This window comes from Chelon labrosus, assembly GCF_963514085.1.
Source record: "Chelon labrosus genome assembly, chromosome: 24".
Classification (NCBI taxonomy): Eukaryota; Metazoa; Chordata; class Actinopteri; order Mugiliformes; family Mugilidae; genus Chelon; species Chelon labrosus.
The window spans coordinates 12,519,309-12,537,780 of NC_140357.1; the positions used below are offsets into that span (position 1 = coordinate 12,519,309).

Here is an 18,472-nt window from a genome sequence, read left to right on the forward strand (position 1 = left end):
ACGGTGTCTTTGTCTGTTTGCGTCTTATTGATCGAAGCTGCTCCCTCCGCCCGCTGAGCGCTCATTTTCCAGCGAGGAGAAAGGAGGAGTGTTTATCGATGGATTGACACCACGCTCCGTAAGGATGCAGGAAAATGAAATGTCACCTTGGAGGAATTTGACCAGACTTCTCCTCCCAGCATGCACCTCTGCTCCAGAGTGGAAGCTTTGGAGAACGCTTTGTGTTTGAGTTACACTGTCAGATATGTTTTCTGAATAATGTTTGTTAGATTACTTTCCTCTGTGTGGAAACAAACTCGTGCACATGAATGAAAATCTTGCAGAGAAATTCAGCTCCACTCTGTGACGATAATCAGGCCTCTTCTTCTTCTTCTTCTTTGTTCTTCTTTGTTCTTCTTTCCCCATCTCCTTCTCTTCCCCCATCTAATGATTCTAATCAGGCGTCTTCACGGGGTCTCCCTCGCTCTGTCTTTCTTCAATCCGATTAAAACGCCGTCCCGTCATTAGAGTTCAGATGCAGATCTTCCCGCTGCCGTCCCACAGGTATCGGCCGTCCTCTTTCTCTCTCTCTCTCTCGGGACGGTTCTCGCCGGCTGTCTAATCGGATCACCGTCCTCTGCTGACTCTTGAGTTTTCACGCGCAAATTGAATCACAGCTCAGCTCTGACAAGGAGATTGGGAAGTTGCTCGACACGATCTGAGATGTAGAATAAATATGGGAGAAAAAAAGGCTGAAGCCTCTGAGACGGGCTGTGGACAGGAGGACAGACGTATGTGGACGTCAGTGTCCAGATACTTCATCCAGGCAGAACATCATCATCACTCCTCCTCCTCCTTCTTTTCTTCTTCTTCTCTTTTCTACTCTTGTTAGTCTTCTTAGTTTTTGTCTATTTGTGCACAGGCTCCTTCTTCTTCGTCTTCTTCCTCTTTGTTTCCTCTTCCTCTTCTTGCTGTCTCGTTCTGTTCTTCTTTGTTTTCTCCTTATTGTCTTCTTCTTTTTACTCTCTCGTCTTTTCTCTTCTTCTTCCTTCTCTCTTCTCTTCTTCTTCCTCATCCTACCTTCTTCTTCTTCTCCTTCCTCCATCTTCTTCTTTCTCTTCCCCTTCTTCTTCCCTTTTCTCTGTTCTCTTCTCCTCGTCTTTGTCTCCTTCTTCCTCCTCACTCTCTTCATGTTCTCTCTTCCTCTTCTTCTTCTCCTTCCCTCCTTTTTTCTTGTATCACATAAACCGATCAATTTCTTATCTGCAGCTTTTGCAGCAGAAACCATTTATCCAAACGCTCTAATGTCCTCGTTATCTAATGTAAAACTGCATCACATGAGCCCATCTCGTTGAATGATGCTCTTTACTGGCTGCTAATGTGACATTTAGCTGTTTTTCTGTTCTGTTAATGTTTTAATGTAAACTAATGGTTTTTTTTGTGTGTTTCGTTTCCCATCCAGATGAAAAGCTGCAAATGAGCCAACGTTTCCACGAGCATCGGCGATGGCTGCCCATCGAATCATCAGAGCGACGAACAACAATCACGTCCTCCCTCGCTGCAAGTCTGAGGGGACGCTCATCGACCTCAGTGAAGGGGTCACCGGGGCCAGTCTCAATGACGTTAAAGGTCAGCCTCGGCGCTTTAAATTCATTCAATTAAATCACTCTATTGTTAAATGGTGTTATTCCCTCTCTCACGTCTCTGGCTTCACTCCGTTACAGCTTTTTGTTTACGTGCTCCACATACGCTAATGAGCTGACCTAAAAATAGTAAATTTATGCGTTGAATTATGCAGCTCGTCTGCTCAAACATACCTGAAAGATTTATAGATGGATTCAGATGATTAGAAATACACCAGTCAAATAAACTACTGACCCATTTGGACGGAAATTACTGCAATAAGTTGGAGCGCACCAGTCCCAAAACACTTTGCAATCTGAATAATTACAGCTGCCATCTCTTTCCTTTTCAGTGCCTTCTCCCAGTGCCTTGAGACTGGACACTTCATCCTCCTACGGAGCTGCACAGGAGGTGGTTGCCATAAAGGATTACTGTCCGAGCAGCTTCACCACGCTGAAATTCTCCAAAGGCGATCGCCTCTATGTGCTGGACACGTCAGGTGGAGAGTGGTGGTACGCGCACAACAACACAGAAATGGGATACATCCCGGCCGCCTACGTCCAGCCGGTCAACTTCAGGAACTCTTCGCTTAGCGACAGCGGGATGATCGACAGCGTTGGCGAGGGGTACGAGGACGGGTCGAGGGAGTTTGGAGGTCTCGGGGAGTGGACGGGCATGAGCACGAAGCCCTCCTCAATTTACAGCAACACCCCCTTCTCTGTGAACCCCTTTATCTGTCCGTTAGATCAAAACTATCGAGACGTAAGTGTGAGGAACTCAGCAGATCTTATTCTCTTTGACTCTCTGGCGTCGCCGTCATCTTGCTCTAACTTTAATACTAGTGCAACCATGAGCAATGGGTTCAGCAGCTGCCATATTAACAGTACCAATCATCCCACCAGCCCCAGCCAAGAGGTTGCACCCCTCTACCACAGGGATAATCCATTTTTCAGGAGTAAACGTTCCCATAGTCTGTCTGAGCTGTCCGTCCTGCAGGCGCAGTCGAATCCAACTTTACCTTCCTCTGGTTTCTTCACGGGACTCAAAGCTCCTTCACCAGAGCAGTTTCAGAGCAGGGAGGACTTTAGGACTGCTTGGTTGAACCACAGAAAGCTAGCCAGGTCTTGCCATGACCTAGACTCCTTGGGTCAAAGTCCCGGATGGGGTCAGACACAGCCGGTGGAGACCAATATAGTGTGCAGGCTGGACTGTAACGGAGGGGTTGTTCAGCTTCCCGACACCCACATCAGCGTCCACATCCCTGAGGGCCACGTCACCAACGGAGACCACCAACAGATCTCCATGAAAGCCTTACTGGACCCTCCTCTGGAGCTCAACAGTGACCACTGCTCCAGCGTCAGCCCTGTGGTGGAGATCAAGCTCAGCAACATGGAGACCAAGTCCTTCATCACGCTGGAGATGAAGGTCTCGGTAACCGTGAAGAAAGAGAGCTGCCACACTGCCAACCTGCTTTGTGTTCGGAGCGATTGCAAGGAAGGGCCGTACACGCCGATCCCCAATGCTTACATTTACAAAGACACAGTCCAGGTGCAGTTGGACAGTCTCGAGCCGTGCATGTATGTGGCTGTTGTGGCTCAAACACAGTACATCAGCATCAATACGACTGTTTGGGACCATGTGCAGAGGAAAGTAACTCTGGGTGTGTACGGACCCAAGCACATTCACCCTTCCTTCAAGACAGTCGTGGCCATGTTTGGGCATGACTGCGCACCCAAAAACTTATTGGTGAACGAGGTGGGCCGGCAAGCAACCACAACCCCGCCAGTGGCGCTCCAGCTGTGGGGGAAGCACCAGTTTGTGCTGGGGTACCCTCAGGACCTCCAAGTTGGATTGTACTCCAACATGTCCAACTACCAGGTGAAGGAGAGCGAGGGCACCGGGGTTGTTCGTGGATTTCAGGTAAAACTGGGGAAGGTCAGCAGGCTCCTGTACATGATCACGTCGCTCAACCCCAGCAGCATCTCGGACTTCACTCTCAGGGTCCAAGTCAAGGACGCCCTCGACTGCATCCTCACCCAGTTCTGTGTCCAAACGCCGCCACCGCCACCAAAAACCGGTGTGAGGATTACAGGCCAGAGGAGATTTCTGAAAAAGAAAGAGGTGGATAAGATCGTCCTCTCGCCGCTCGCCGTCACCTCCAAATATCCAAAGTTTCAGGACCGGTGCATTACAAACCTAAAATTTGGCAAGTTGATCAAAACTGTTATCAGGCAGCACAAGAGTACGTACCTGCTAGAGTACAAGAAGGGGGATGTTATTGCTTTGCTCAGCGAGGAGAAAATCAAACTACGAGGGCAGCTGCGAACCAAAGAGTGGTACATTGGATACTATCAGGGGAAGATGGGGCTCGTCCACGGCAAGAACGTTTTGGTTCTGGGTAAGGTCAAGCCCGTTTACTGGTGTGGGCCGGACCTAACGACGACAATGCTGCTGGAGCAGATCCTGAAGCCTTGCAAATTTCTCACATACATCTACGCCACTGTGAGGACGGTTTTAATGGAGAACGTGGGGAACTGGAGGGCGTTCGCAGACGCACTCGGGTACGGGAATTTGCCGCTGAATTACTTTTGCCGGACCGAGCTGGAGAACGAAGCGGAGAAAGTGGCGTCGGTTCTGGAGAAACTCAAAGAGGAGTGTACCAACATGGAGAACAAGGAGAGGAAGTCCTTCCAACGGGAGCTCATGATGGTAAGACAAATACTTTTAAGTTTGGTCTTATTGTGCAGCGGCAGCCGTCAACAGTCGAACCTTGTGACACTAAGTCACATGAATGATAAACAACTTATCTTACAGCCTGAGGTGACTCCTAGTGGAAGTAACCGTCACATGAAAAATGGCAAAGAATAGAAATGAACTTTAACATCTGTACATCGGGTGAAAACCACTCTTTCTTTTCCCAACGCACCGCATGATGCAAAATATTCCCGAAGCATTTCCCTCGCCAGACGCCATTATTCAGAAAGCACTTTAGCAAAGCAACTTATTCTTGATGAAGTGTGCATGGTGCTGTAGGTTTCGGTCATCGGAGCAGCTGGAGGTAAAGTGCCTTGCTCAACTGGGACTTTGACTGTAGATGTTGTAGATGTAGATGCAGGCAGGCTTTTATGTTGTACATGGGCTTTTATTCTTGCAGCTATCTCCAGCTTTTCAACTGTGTGCACAAAGACTGGCTTGGCTTTTTTATCTCTCAGCAATCCTTGACTCCACTGGGTTTAATATTTTTCCAATATTTGCTGGACGCCCTCGGATGTCCTTCACTGAAGTCCAGCAGTTTTCTTTTTCTCGTTACCAAGGACGGATGGTGAAGAAATTCATCCCGCCGACCTAGACGCAGAGATTTGTTCAACACATGACTCCACCGTAGAGCAAACAGCAAACCCTATAAATGATCAATTGCTTCCTGTATCCCTTGTTTGCATTTTGAGTATTTTTATGTGGAAATTTCTTTCTTTTCCCATCACAAAATGCAATAGGGATCCTTAATGATCATGATTTTATTTTAGATTTTTGATTGGATTGATGGTGACGCTAATGGTGATGCTAATGGCAAAGCTAATGGTGGCACTCCGAGTTAGATGAGAAGTTCTATAACCATTGTGTTTTCATGCTCAGTGTAGCACTTCAGCAGGGAGATTATTAGCTTAGCATGATGAGCTAGCATTTACAATGAAATGAAAGTGTTAAGTCACACTCAGTGTAATCAAACCCCAAATTAGCTCGACAATGATGGACGGTATCTTTAGGTACAAGTTAAACTATTAAAATAATGTCATTATAATTATGTTTGAATAAAAGTTTAATGGCGATGCTACCGGAGGTGCTAATGGTGATGCTAATGGCTAACATGGCAGCACTGCTTTCCAGTTGTAATCTTGACGTTGCTGCTCTAGAGAGTCTTTGTTGAGTTGTTGTCTGAAACACAACAAGTGATGAACATACTGGGTCCCTAGTTGAGGAAATACTTATATACTAGCCACTAAAGTTGGAAATGGACGTAAACATACTGTTGCAACTGAAGTTGATGATTTGTTGTAGCCCTAATCAAAACAATATTGCTGCTTTAGAGGAAATATTCCCTGCAGAGCAGCTCTTTATATTCCCTTATTAAGCTGCTATTTTTTTCTTCTTCTTAGACCTTTTCACATGAGCACACCTTTAATTAGAAACCCTCACGCCCCCCTTTCAATAATTACAGCAGTGTGCTAACTTAGCTGTTTCAAAACCCAATAAAATATTGTCTAATTTGATTTGCGTCCAGCGTTCGATGCCAAACGACAAACGCTTCACGACACCAGCCAGAGTTTACCGCTCTCAATTACTACGGGGGCGTAGCGTTTGCAGCAAAGCGGGACGTAAGCAGTTTCGAGGCGTGCTGGCACAGCTGGATTTTTCTTTACCTTGATGAGGAGAGCGCTTCCTGCTGCTTCTCTTCATCTAAACACTTCCCTGTGGCTTTTTTGCATCCCTGCACTGCAATATTTGATCTGCTTACATAATCATCAGATGCATCCATTTGTTTTTATGTAGGCTGATTCTTGTTGAACAATTGCGACACAAACAAATCCATCTTCAGCCTCCTGCATGGCCACACATATGCTAATCGGTTTACCCTGCTGCAGACGGCGAGGTAAAGACATTACATTATACAGAGGAAGGCAACAAGTTATTTTGAGCCAGACACTTTAAAATGAAAGCACTCTTGGTTTAGGGTTTTTACGGCAGCAACCTCCGAGCCGACAGGTGTTCCCATGTGAAATGTGAGCAGGCATCGATCAGGACAGAGCTGGAGGCCTGAGGGGGCATCCGACACCGCCCCGGCAGATCTCTTAACGCAGCGTATCGAGTTACAAAGGCGGAGGACGAAATGAGAAAGCCGTCCCTTGTGCTTGTCAGTGGAGGAGAGCTTCGTTTAATAATAGATCCCTGCACAGAGGCGGTGAGAATCACTCCTGCAGGGGACGTAATCAATCCCCCCCACCCTACCCCACCCCTATTATAGAAAACGAAGGCCTTCAGTCATAAAACCCAACAGTAACGGCACCGCAGCGAGCAGAGGGTCCACAGCTCGGAAAATTAGACTTCTCCATAAATGCACGGCCACTCTCTATCCCCAGTGACACCCAATAAAATCAGCAAGTTAATTAAGCGATGAATATTTAACAGCCTGCCTGATTATTCAGACCTGCCCGCTGCAGGTTTTACTGGGTCACAGATTAGAAGTGGATCTTGTGAAACATGAGATCCTCTGAAGGAGAGAGTTCAGTCTGCGAGGAGACACTTTCAAAAAATAAATCCTCATTTAAGTCCCTGAACTGATTCAAAAAGTTCAGGAGTCATGCCGTCGGAAAGGGCGAGTTTGTTGACTTCGCAAAGGATTTGCTGCAGATTTATCAGACCGCAGATTAGAAATGTATCCGAGAAACTTGAGATCCTCTGCAGCAGAGTTAAAGTTCCTGCTCCATAAAACAAGTGATCAAGGAAGCGTTTTGGACGGGGAACTTGTGAACACCAGCCTCCAGAGAATATTTTCTAAAGAGTTTGGTTAGTTATGTGAATAAAATCTAACAAAATGTCCACCCCTATGCTCTAATTCTGATAATAGCAACCAGAACTTGAGTCTTGTTGATGGTAATCAATATGCAGCACCGCAATCTCCCCCCCGCTGATTCTGAAATGTCTGGTGCACTCAAGTTCAGGAGTCCTGCCGTCAGAAAGGTCGAGTTTGTTGACTTTAACGTAAAGGATTTAAGCATTTTGTCCACAGATTGGTGCATTCTGCATGACTGATTCAGTTAATTAACAACGGTTTGCATAATCTGCAGCTCAGTGTGGAAAGGAAAGTCATTAAGTCTGCTTTTTTTTGTTTAGTGATTTTTAGTGTTTCTGTGAGGAAAACTAATGAGATATCTCAGTTGCCGACAAAATAAATGAAGCTCACGTGCGTTAAAAACTCAATTTAGCACCTAAAAATAGAAAACGCTCCGCTCCACGAGAGACTAAAGCGTCCAAGCGGTTTGAGATGCAGGAAGCCCCGAAGCAGACGGACAGACGGCGCTGACAGCTGAGCGAGCGGCTGTCAGCTAAATGAGCTTCACTCTTTAAAAAAAAAAAAAAAAAGCTTCAACAGGAGGAAGAGTGAAGAGGGAGGGTGGTAATACTGACAGGTAGAAAAGAGAAAGAGAAGACGAGACGGAAAAACCAGCACAGCTCAAACAAATGAGCAATGGAGTCCCACAGGGATCTATTCTTGGCCCACTGCTATTCACAGTATACACATGTGACGTTTTTCTTCTTAATGAGTACATCAACATCGCTGTCTGTGTACATAATACTCTTTTAAGTCTTGTCTACTTATGTACTCTGCTTCCTACGTCCATATTTGGTGTCTAAAGTTAGTTAAGCCACGCACCCTTTTTAGTTGCTGTTGCTCAGGCTGTAAATATTTGCACAAAACCTAAATATGGGCTCGTTTTAATGCAACTTTTTAACCAGTCCTGATAAGAAGATGAAATATTGAGGAGAAGGGCTTTAAAATGAGACAAAAGTCATTTTAACTTGCAAATATCATGTAAAAATAGTGGCGTTTGAAATATTTTAAGACATTTTTGTAGACAAATCTGCTTTCTTTCCTCAAATTTATGTTATTATTGTTGCAGCAATCCGACACAATAACAAATATTCTCCAGAATAAGCTCAAAGGTGCTGCATGCATGCTCCAAACTTGTGCATCCAGCTTGGGGACTTTCTTCATTTCTGCTCAAGGAGGTTTGATTCTGCTGTGCATCTAAAATAATACAGGCATTTAAAGGAATGTGCGTTAACTTATATGAGCAGCGTTATCTCAAATTAAGTCCAGAAAACTCAAGAAATAGCAAATCAGCAGAGAGGACAAGCTTTAAATTAGATTAGACTGAGGAACTGAAATGTAAATGACTCCGTCTGGGACTGAAACGACAGCTGACCGAGTGTCCTTGAGCAAGACGCCGACCTACGACGTCCAGTTTGAGCGTGACGACACTCCATCTGACCCCGGGACCTTTATTTTGAATCACAGACTCCTTCCTGTTTCCTGTCATGCCTCTTTGCTTTTTAATCCTTTCCGGCTTAAACAGCACAAACACACACACACACACACACACACATACACACACACCTCCTGCACCCACAGCAAGATCCTGATTTGCATTTGAACGCATCGTTTCCAGACGGGCAGCGTCCTGACCGCCTCTATATTTAGACTGAAACCTGTGTGAGGGCGGATGAAGGTCAGAGAAGTGGCCGGGCAGGTGGTGCAGAGAAAATAATCTCAGAAACGTCTGACCTGGACATTGTAGGTTATTTGGGTTAATTAACTTTATTGCAGAGTCTGTAATAGGAAAAAAAAGACACAAGAGATAAAGGAGTATAAAAATAGATCAGTAAGGAGGCAGTGAGTTTACATTTAATTCATATTTTGGTGCATTTTTCTCAATTTAAACCAAATCAAATATTTATTTATGGACAGAAAACGGTGAAACAAGTGTTCATATTTGTTGTGTGTTCATAGAGAGTTCTAGGAGCTCAGTCTGGACATGAATAATTAATGCATAGGCTGATCAGCTCAGTGGCTTTCAATGGATGCTGCTTTCCAGGAACAGCAGTGTGAAGGGTTTCATTTACCTCGATTACATGTGTGGGGCTTTTTAATGCTTTTAATAATAAATATTAATGATTATCGCCCATTAAATGCACACGCACACGTGTCCAGTGTATCTGGTAGTAAAGCTACTCTTGTTTCGAGGGTCGACGTTGAAGGGACTAAGATGTTTTTTTGGCTTTAGCTCCGTAACGCAGCTCGACAAAGCTTCATGTGTTTGATCCTCTCCAGCAGCTCTGCGAAACGCGACTGATCTCCAAGCCAAGCTGCCTGCTGCCCAGTCTGCTTTCCTGGCAAAAAATTTAAGATCAGTTTTTCCTGCTGTGGTGCTACCGCGCATAGCCGAGCCGTGATCGCCTCTGTGTGTTTTAGATTCTGCAGAAAACAGAAGTAAAAACTGGGAAACTACATGAAATTAATACTAAAGATGATCAAACTGCAGAACATTTCTTATTACGTGCACTCTCTCTATGTTTTATACATATATAGAAAATAATATATCTGGAGAATCCTCTTGAGATGACTCACGTTGCGTTCAAGGCGTCTGAAGGCCATTACGACGAATCTTATGTGAAAACCCTCGATGACGAAGGCGTTTCACGCAACGACGAACGCGGGCCGCTGATGTGACCCGACGAGGCCGCTAATAAGCCGAATGTTTGCAGCGTTGGGAAAGTGGAGAACAGAGGAGCAGTGGCATGTTCAGCTTCGATTAGACGGCACCTCCATCACAATAAGGCTACAGGCTTAAAAAAAAACTAAAAATTGCAAATTGAGGCATCGCTTTTGCTGCAGATTTAAACACACATCTGCAAACATGAAGGGAAACCTCCAGCTGTGAAGAAGCTGTTCGCCCAAAGTCTTGTATATCTCTGGACAGACGTGAAAAAGATCTCAGTGCTGCTTTTCAAGAAGGAGGAAATCTTGCCTGGAGTCTATTTCCCTGTCAGCTGCTGTTATTAAATCAGTACTCTTTAGCCCTCATTTAACCGGGTTAGCTCAGCAGCAGCCTGAGGAGCAGGACTACGTACAGAGCCTTGTTTATTCCTGAACTTACTCTCAACTTTTGGCTTTTTGTGGATTTAGACACTAAATCTTTTCCTGACATATAAAGGCACAAGAGACCGACTGGACGAGATTGATAACTTCCGCTTTAGAGTTTCAGCTTCTTTTAGGAATTAAGGTCAATATAGGCTCAGACAGGTAGCAGTAAGTAAGATGGTTAACTAGCAGCTGTCCCAAATAATATCTGCTCTGTCTATGGTTTTGGTATTTTGCTAATAGCTACTGTTCACTTCCATGCCAAATAAGATCTAAATTCTCCGTGGTCCCAGAAAACGTCCACTGGAATTCATCCGAGATGGATCCTCTTACCATAATTACTAAAGTTAAACCTCAACTTGTTTTCAGTGCAACAGAAATAACACACTTAGACAATCTGATCCATTCCTACATACAAATATTTCTTCTCAGTGCCTCAGATATCAAAAACCCAAATGCTTTCTTTAATTAAAACTCTACTCGTCCTTTCTTTTAACCTTTCTTTTAAGGCGTTGCTGAAGATGGACTGCCAGGGTCTGGTCGCCCGGTTGGTCCTCGACTTCGTCTTGTTGACCACGGCGGTGGAGGTGGCGTCCCGGTGGAGGGAGCTGGCTGAGAAGCTGGCCCGGGTGTCCAGGCAGCAGATGGAGGCGTACGAAGCTCCGCACCGGGACAAGAACGGTCTGCTGGACAACGAGGTGAGAGATCATGTGCAGCGGGTTTTCTACATTTCTGCGTAAAAATGACTTTTGACTGTTTATATCTGTGAGCTGTGAAGAAATAATAGCAACTAAATGTTTCCGGTAATTGCTGACCGGTCTTTAACAACTCGTGTTCTTGGGCTAGTTGTCTTGCTGCATGACCCAGTTCAGTCTCTTAAGCTTCAGCTCATGGACAGATCTTGTTTATCTGCCCCTGCAGTCCATGTGGAAACCAGCCTATGACTTCCTGCTGACGTGGGCCGCCCACGTCGGTGACAGCTACCGGGACGTGATCCAGGAGCTCCACCTCGGCCTGGACAAGATGAGGAACCCCATCACCAAGAGGTGGAAGCACCTGACCGGCACGCTCATCCTCGTCAACTGCCTCGATACCCTCCGCAGCGCCGCCTTCTGTCCGACCGGCTATGGAGACTTTGCCGTCTGAAAGTTGTCTTCCGATGGCGGTGGAAGCGACTGGAGGTCAGTTCTGAGGTTCGCCCCGTGGACAGGATTAACTGTGGCAGTCCCATGAAGCTTTCAAGAACAAGTGCACGTCCTAATCTTTTGTTTGGAGTCTTGCATCGAACAGTTTCTGGCACTGGATGAGTCAAAGCGAAACTAAAGCATCTCCCTCTCTCTTCATGTTGTTTTTCCTTCTTTCTGTCTCCATCTCTTTTCTACCTCACTCTTTCTGTCTGTCTCCGTCCCTTCAGTCTTGACCTCTTTTCCATTTCAGTGAATCATCAGATTTTTCTTGTCGCTCCTTTCCGTCACCCTCAGGACAACATCGGAGACCTCAGCCACTGCAGTGCACATCTGTGACATTTCCCCCAATATTTAACAGTTGATTTGACCTCCGCGTAGAACAGTCATTTTTTTTACATTAAAAAAAAAAAGCTTTGTTTTGATTTTGTGATCAAGTATAGTCCATCAGCTTTGGTTTCTGCTTTCAGTATCATTTCTCTTGGGTATGTTTATGTGTGTGTGTGTGTGTCTGCTGCAGTGTTTTGAATACGATCTGAACAAGAACCGCGTGACGAGTTTATATATTTGTACCGAAACTGACCGAGTGTGGACGCAGTCGTAAATGAAATCTGTTCAGAAAGTATCAATAAAATCCAGAAATTGAAAAATATTTCCCACTCTGCTTCCTGTCCCAGTTCCTGACCTATCTAGACTTCTGAAGGTGTGCTGTGGTATCTGGTACCAAGATGGGATTGGATTGAGATCTGGGGAATCCAGTTGATAGTTTATCCTAAAAGAAAGGTGAAAACGGGTGAAACATCTTCAGGAAACTCCGGGGATATATCTGGTATATATGTTCCTCAAACCTCCAAATCACCAAGAGGCCCCTTCTATCAGGGAATACTATTTCCATAATGGGATGGACATGGTTTCCAACAAACCAGATGAATGTTAGGACCTAATGTCTCCCAGCAGACTCCTTTCTGTCAGAACCAGCAACAACTTCTTCATCAGTTTAAGCTCCAGTAGCTCGTCTTGTCAGCCTTCTTAACCTTGGCCTTGGTCCATGACTCTCTCTTTGGTTCTATTCCTTCCTTGGACCACTTTTTTTTTTTTTTATCTGACTACTGCAGATCGGGAACATCCAACAGAAGCTGCAGTTCTTTGACCCAGTGGTGTAGCCATCATGGTTCGGTCCTTGTCAAAGTCTCTAAATACCTCAAATTGAACATTTTCCTGCTTCTAACATCAACTCTGAGGACAAAATATTCATTCAATACATCTTTGTTGTTGTTGTTACTCAATGTGCTTTATGGTCAGATGCATCTGGAGGGTGAGGTGAATGGTGCTGATTATCTGGGTGTCACGGTTCGGTTGGGGGAGGGTGGTTGTGGTTCAGTATCTACCCATTTGCTCAGACAGGTGCCATGCATTAGGTGCAACTGATACTTTGAGCTTGTGCACATTCTGGGGATTGAACCTTATGGTTTGTGGACAGCTTGCTCTACCTACTGAGCTATAACCACCCACCCAACCATGCTATCCAGATAATCAGCGTCATTCCCTTCACCTTTCAGCCGGCCATGATTCTCCCTCTGAGTGTCAGAGCAGATTCCTGAACACATTCTGATATCACACATGAACGCACAAACAATGTCATGTAGCGAGGCATGCACAAACGGCACACATGGATGCACACGGAAGCCGATCCCGCTCTCTTTCCCGGCCGAACGTAATCCCGCCTCAAACACACTCGCACACAGTTTAACGTACTTAATTAAAGCAGATAATTATTCTCCCTCAGAGGACAGGCCACCTTGACGGCGTCGTCCTTCGCCTCTCGATGACTCACCCTCTACATTCCTGCTCGTCTCCTGGATACGACTCGACACTCGAACCAAGGCTGTGTGTGTTTATGTGTTGGATTTAAAAGCTTGGGTGAGTTTCGTGAAAACTGAATTCTTTTTCCATCTCTGTTGATTTTTAAATGAGATTAGGAGACAAGAGATATTTGATTTAAGTTGTTTGTTTCACATTTATTTATGTACTTGTCATTATTGCGACAAAAATATGTTTCGTTTGAGGCCAAAAGCTCTGTCTCCACCACCTCCCAAGGGAAACCCAACTGTATAAGTAAATTCTGCCTGTTTGTGGCTTTTTACAGCTTTTATTTTGAAAATTCCTCACAGATGCTAAGGAAAATGAACCCAGAAACAACAAGGTAAATATGATGGACGGACCAACAGAAAGGCAACCATCACATAGTTGGAGCTAACCAGCTAGCCTCAGCTAAATCTCCTCAATTTCATGCATGGACCTTTGCCTCCATCTAATTATCTATTGGTGGGGATACAGATAACAATCACACACAGAACTTTGTGCAGAAAGTTAGCTTTGCATTGATATCTCACCATGTCTTGGGGATTAGTTTCCCTGGGGAGTTGCACGCATGAACAACTGTGATATCTTTACGGATTCTATAATGTGCACAATCATAGAATTTTGATGATGTACAGGCTAAAGGAAATGTCTAAAAGTTGAATTGTGTGCACAACCGTAGTATTTTATAGCCAGATTCTCTTTCAAGAGGTAACCACCCAACTGTGGAGACTCGGCCTGGTTCTATTTCTACTAAAACCTTGGTAGAATATGTGTGCTTTGTGGTATTTTTTACAAACTCTCCGTCCAGTTCTAGTCAACTGGTTACTGAATGGGTTCAGTGGCATCTCTGTGCGTGATATCATTGCTATCAGTTTACCGGCAAATTAATCCGACCAGGGTCATGCATATGGAGTTTCTGCAGCTATTTCTGATTTATTAGGTCTTTTTTTAGGTGAGCGAGCGTCACCCACCACCTGAATGTGAGAGGAAACAGGGCTGTTCTCTTCTCTTTGTTAATTTGGTTCAAACTGACCAGCTTCAATCAGCCCTTTTTGAAAATGCAAAACAGGTGGCGAGATGAAAAGCTCGGGCCCGCCGCTTCGTTTCATCTGCTCTTGTTTCCTGGAGTTCCTGGAGGACGTGCGGAAACCAGGCCAGGTTTGGTTTCATCCTCTTTGGCCCTGAGAGAAAAGAAGAAACAGAAACAAAGCTTTAAAATGTCAGTATGCACATTCAAACCCAAATTCAAAAACATGCTGCTTTGTTTTAACAGTTTTAATTCACATTTTGGTTTTATTTTTAAGTTATTAGAGATCAAAAGGGTTAAACAGTAAGGGAGACTCTTGTTTAATGGATGAGAAGATGGTCCAACATCCAGAGAGAGAGACAGTTGTGGTTTTATCTTTTTCTTACCCTCTGGTTCCATCTAGTGGTCCAAACGCCACATGACCACATCCAACTAATTCTCATTTAGTTCTCATTCTTCTCTCTAGTAACTCGTTTTTGTCTGAATCTGAGCAATAAAATAAACGTATTAGCTGCTTCAAACCAGAATCTGACTAATTCTAAGAGCTAACTTTATTTTTTATTTTATTTTATTTGATGTTTTACAATAAAAAAAACATGGATAACAAAGAGGTTCATGGTTAAATTATTACAAAACGCAACCACATCTGTAACATTAGGACTGTGTCACGTAAAAAAAGATGTAAATCAAAGATTAAGTATTTAGATTTTTGTATTTTTATTGGTGGTCAGGTGTAGTTATGACCACTAGGTGTCCGTGTATCACAGCTCGGGAGTCTGAATGCGCAGAGGAAACGCTGCATCCACACCTTTCACAATAAGATCCTCCTTTACTCTTGTAAATGTGTGCAACAAGAGCCACTAACAGGCTTTTATTTTAAAAAATCTTTCGCCAAACCGGAAGACTGAACGTCTCTGGTGTAACTTTACGCACCTGTACATGGCATCGTTCAGACCCACGCGTCACACTCCATCACTCGTGTTTGGGTTCCTGCGTGTGTTCAGCCGCTGCACACTTGGAGACAAACAGCCACGAGCAAAGACGTGATGTGACACCCGGCCGGCGCGTAATTTACGCATTTGGAGAGCGGTGCCGAATGCGTCCGTGAATGCGCCATGATTTGACATTTTCCTGGACGCCTTGGAGTGAGTCCAGGGATGCTGCGGCTTGTCTGGCTGCCGGAGTGCCGCCGCGCAACCACAGGCTGTGCCCTCCACCTCTGCTGAACAGGAGAGGCGCGGATCAGGCGGTTTTGTTGCGCGTTTTCTTGGGACTAACCTGCCATGGATCCCTCCTGGGACATTTAAGCGTCTCCTGATTTTGCACCATGGGGAACAGTTTCTCCAACCTGGCTGCCTTCCAGTCCCTGCACATCGTTATGCTCGGCTTGGACTCCGCGGGTAAAACCACCGTCCTGTACCGGCTCAAATTCAACGAGTTCGTCAACACGGTTCCCACCATCGGATTCAACACGGAGAAGATCCGGCTGGGCGGAGCGGGGGCCTCCAGGGGCATCAGCTGCCACTTCTGGGACGTCGGGGGCCAGGAGAAGCTGCGGCCCCTGTGGAAGCCCTACAGCCGCTGCACGGACGGCATCGTGTACGTGGTGGACTCTGTGGACGCCGAGAGGCTGGAAGAGGCCCGGACCGAGCTGCACAAGATCACCCGCTTCTCCGAGAACCAGGGGACCCCGCTGCTGGTCATCGCCAACAAGCAGGACCTGCCCCGGGCGCTGGATGTAGGGGAGATCGAGAGGCAGCTTGCCCTGGCCGAGCTGAGCCCCTCCACCCCGTACCACGTCCAGCCAGCCTGCGCCATCATCGGAGAGGGACTGGACGAGGGCATGGACAAGCTGTATGAGATGATAGTGAAGAGGAGGAAGTCACTGAAGCAGAAGAAGAAGAGGCAGTGATCCCATTCACAGAGAAAAAACATTTAGAAGATGGGAATATATATTTATAGTGATGCCACATGAGCTCCCTCCATAAACTCATGAATATCCACATTTTCCTGCAGGAATCTTCCAATATATTTGCATATTAAATCATCATGAATGCTATAAAGTCACTGAAGAGTTGTTATAATCTCAGATTTATTGGAAGAACATTGACGTTTGCCTCGTTAGTCGACTGTTTTGACCTTCCTTACTGGCCGTTAGTGTCTCTGATGCAGGAATCTTGACCTGGACTGTTTCACTGTAGCTGAGATTTTTATTTTATTTTATAAAGAGTGTTGATCTGGTGTGAGACTGGGGATGGACAGGCTGGTGTTTCAACCACCTGTGATCATTCCTCCTCTGGAAGCCATATCGGAGGCCGTGATCTCTGTGAACAGCTGATTTTTGTCTGTAAGAGTTGTAGTCGTTGCCAAATACTGGAAGAGAGCGAGTGTTCGACATCATCAGCAAAACTAATCCAACAGTTTCTTAAATCATCCCTGTAATGTTTGTCTTTTGCAGAAAACTCATGAGCTTAGCATGATCTACATGAGCCTCCTTTTAACCCAGATTTGTTAAACACGTCTTTGCACTGAAAGGCCACGAAATATTTCACAAAAATCAGAACAAATGGCTTTGCTGCGTAAGTCCATGACTTACGTTTGCACAGCTTTCAGTTTCTTCTCCCTGCTCTTCTTATAAGGCGACTATTTCCATTCCTTTTTAACCAAATTCGCTTCAGAATTAAACTGGATCTGATCCCAAAGACAATTTGAAGACGTTTCATCAATGAAGGACACATGCGTTTTGTTACAGTTTTTAAATCAAATTTGTCCAAGAATTAAACTGGATCAGAAATCATTTTTGTTTTACTCAATGTTGCAAACATTTAACCACGAAGGGACTCGAACCCTCAATCTTCTGATCCGAAGTCAGACGCCTTATCCATTAGGCCACGTGGTCTCTGATTTATGATTGAGGAGGGGGAAAAATCCAGTTTAAAAACAAAACTTAGAACATAGTAATTTTGAAAGTTTTCATTCACAGATTAAATCAGACACCGTATCCTTTAGGCTACGCGGACGCTGCTTATGAAGTTCCAAAAAAACTAAACTACATTTATAAGTTTGTTCCAGAAACTAAACTGGAACAAGATCTGACACTAAAAGCTTTTATTTCTTTCCTCAAAGTTGCCTGTCACATTAAAAACATTAAAGATGTTTTAAATTGAAATGTCAAAGCACTTTAACTTTTATAAAGTAGCTTCATCGCTAACTAACATTTCAGTTGCCCGACCATCTTAAGCGAAAAAGTGCATCATCGTCGACATATAGAGTGACCTTGGCCGAAATCAGATTCAGCTCCTCCAGATTCGATCAGCGGTGTTATGAGTGCAAGGAGACAAAATGTCTTCCAGTAACAGCCATGAAATGATGAAACAAACGTTTAATCATCCAGATTAAACAAATAAAATGCCATTAGCTCTGGACTGACAGGACTGTTGAATGTCTTACAAACTGAATCCAGCTGCTGCAGCTTGGAGAATATTTAAACCTATAGCCTGCAGCATGTTAGAGGTGATTGTGTTTTGAAGATGCTTTTATCATTATTGAACTCGTAGCTACCACCAGGGGCCAGACGTGAATGTTACTCCAGTCAAAACGTCGTATATTCCCGACATTGTAGTTCAGCTGAGCTCAAGATTGCATGACAGCGACTCCTTCAGACGATGTAAATTATACAGTTCCGTGTTGCAGCAAAGATACAGCAAGACCAAACGATGTATAACATGCCAAAATGAAAAAAAGAAAAGAAAAACGAATAAAGTATTTTTGGGATTAAACTCTTTGTAATTGAACTTGTCTGTGTGTGTTGTCTGTTTAGTTTCCAAAGGTTCAATCAGGCTGGGGAAATTCCCTGCATAGAGCCATGCTAGCAGCACTGTGCGACTTTGAGCTAACAGCTAATGCTAACACATTAACTTAAGCAGGTATGTGGTGTTAGCATGCTAATATGTTAACTTAAGCAGAAATGTGGTGCTGGAACGCTAACATGTTAACATAAGCAAGTATACACGGTGTTAGCATGTTAGTTTAAGCAGCTATATGCAGTACTAGCATGCTAACACCTTAATGTAAGCAGATATACAGTGCTAGCATACT

General features: G+C 44.7%; 2 protein-coding genes across 2 annotated transcripts; both read left to right on the top strand.

The window, feature by feature from the left end:
- Positions 1 to 1,123: 1,123 nt before the first annotated feature.
- LOC311509128 (SH3 domain-binding protein 4-A-like) lies at positions 1,124 to 11,955 on the top strand. Its single transcript, XM_084574188.1, has 4 exons — positions 1,124 to 1,608; positions 1,955 to 4,311; positions 10,810 to 10,998; positions 11,222 to 11,955. Exons 1-4 carry the CDS (start codon positions 1,485 to 1,487, stop codon positions 11,444 to 11,446), a joined length of 2,895 nt encoding a protein of 964 aa, XP_084430314.1. The 5' UTR covers positions 1,124 to 1,484; the 3' UTR covers positions 11,447 to 11,955.
- Positions 11,956 to 15,316: 3,361 nt separating this feature from the next.
- Positions 15,317 to 17,028, top strand: LOC311509205 (ADP-ribosylation factor-like protein 4C). The gene has a single exon (XM_084574294.1). It carries the CDS (start codon positions 15,702 to 15,704, stop codon positions 16,284 to 16,286), a length of 585 nt encoding a protein of 194 aa, XP_084430420.1. The 5' UTR covers positions 15,317 to 15,701; the 3' UTR covers positions 16,287 to 17,028.
- The last annotated feature ends 1,444 nt before the right edge of the window (positions 17,029 to 18,472 follow it).

Coding starts and splice junctions, on each gene's coding strand:
- LOC311509128 (XM_084574188.1), top strand. CDS start 1,485: ATGGCTGCCCATCGAATCATCAGAGCGACGAACAACAATCACGTCCTC. Junction 1,609..1,954: donor CAGTCTCAATGACGTTAAAG/GTCAGCCTCGGC, acceptor TTTCCTTTTCAG/TGCCTTCTCCCAGTGCCTTG. Junction 10,999..11,221: donor ACGGTCTGCTGGACAACGAG/GTGAGAGATCAT, acceptor CTGCCCCTGCAG/TCCATGTGGAAACCAGCCTA.
- LOC311509205 (XM_084574294.1), top strand. CDS start 15,702: ATGGGGAACAGTTTCTCCAACCTGGCTGCCTTCCAGTCCCTGCACATC.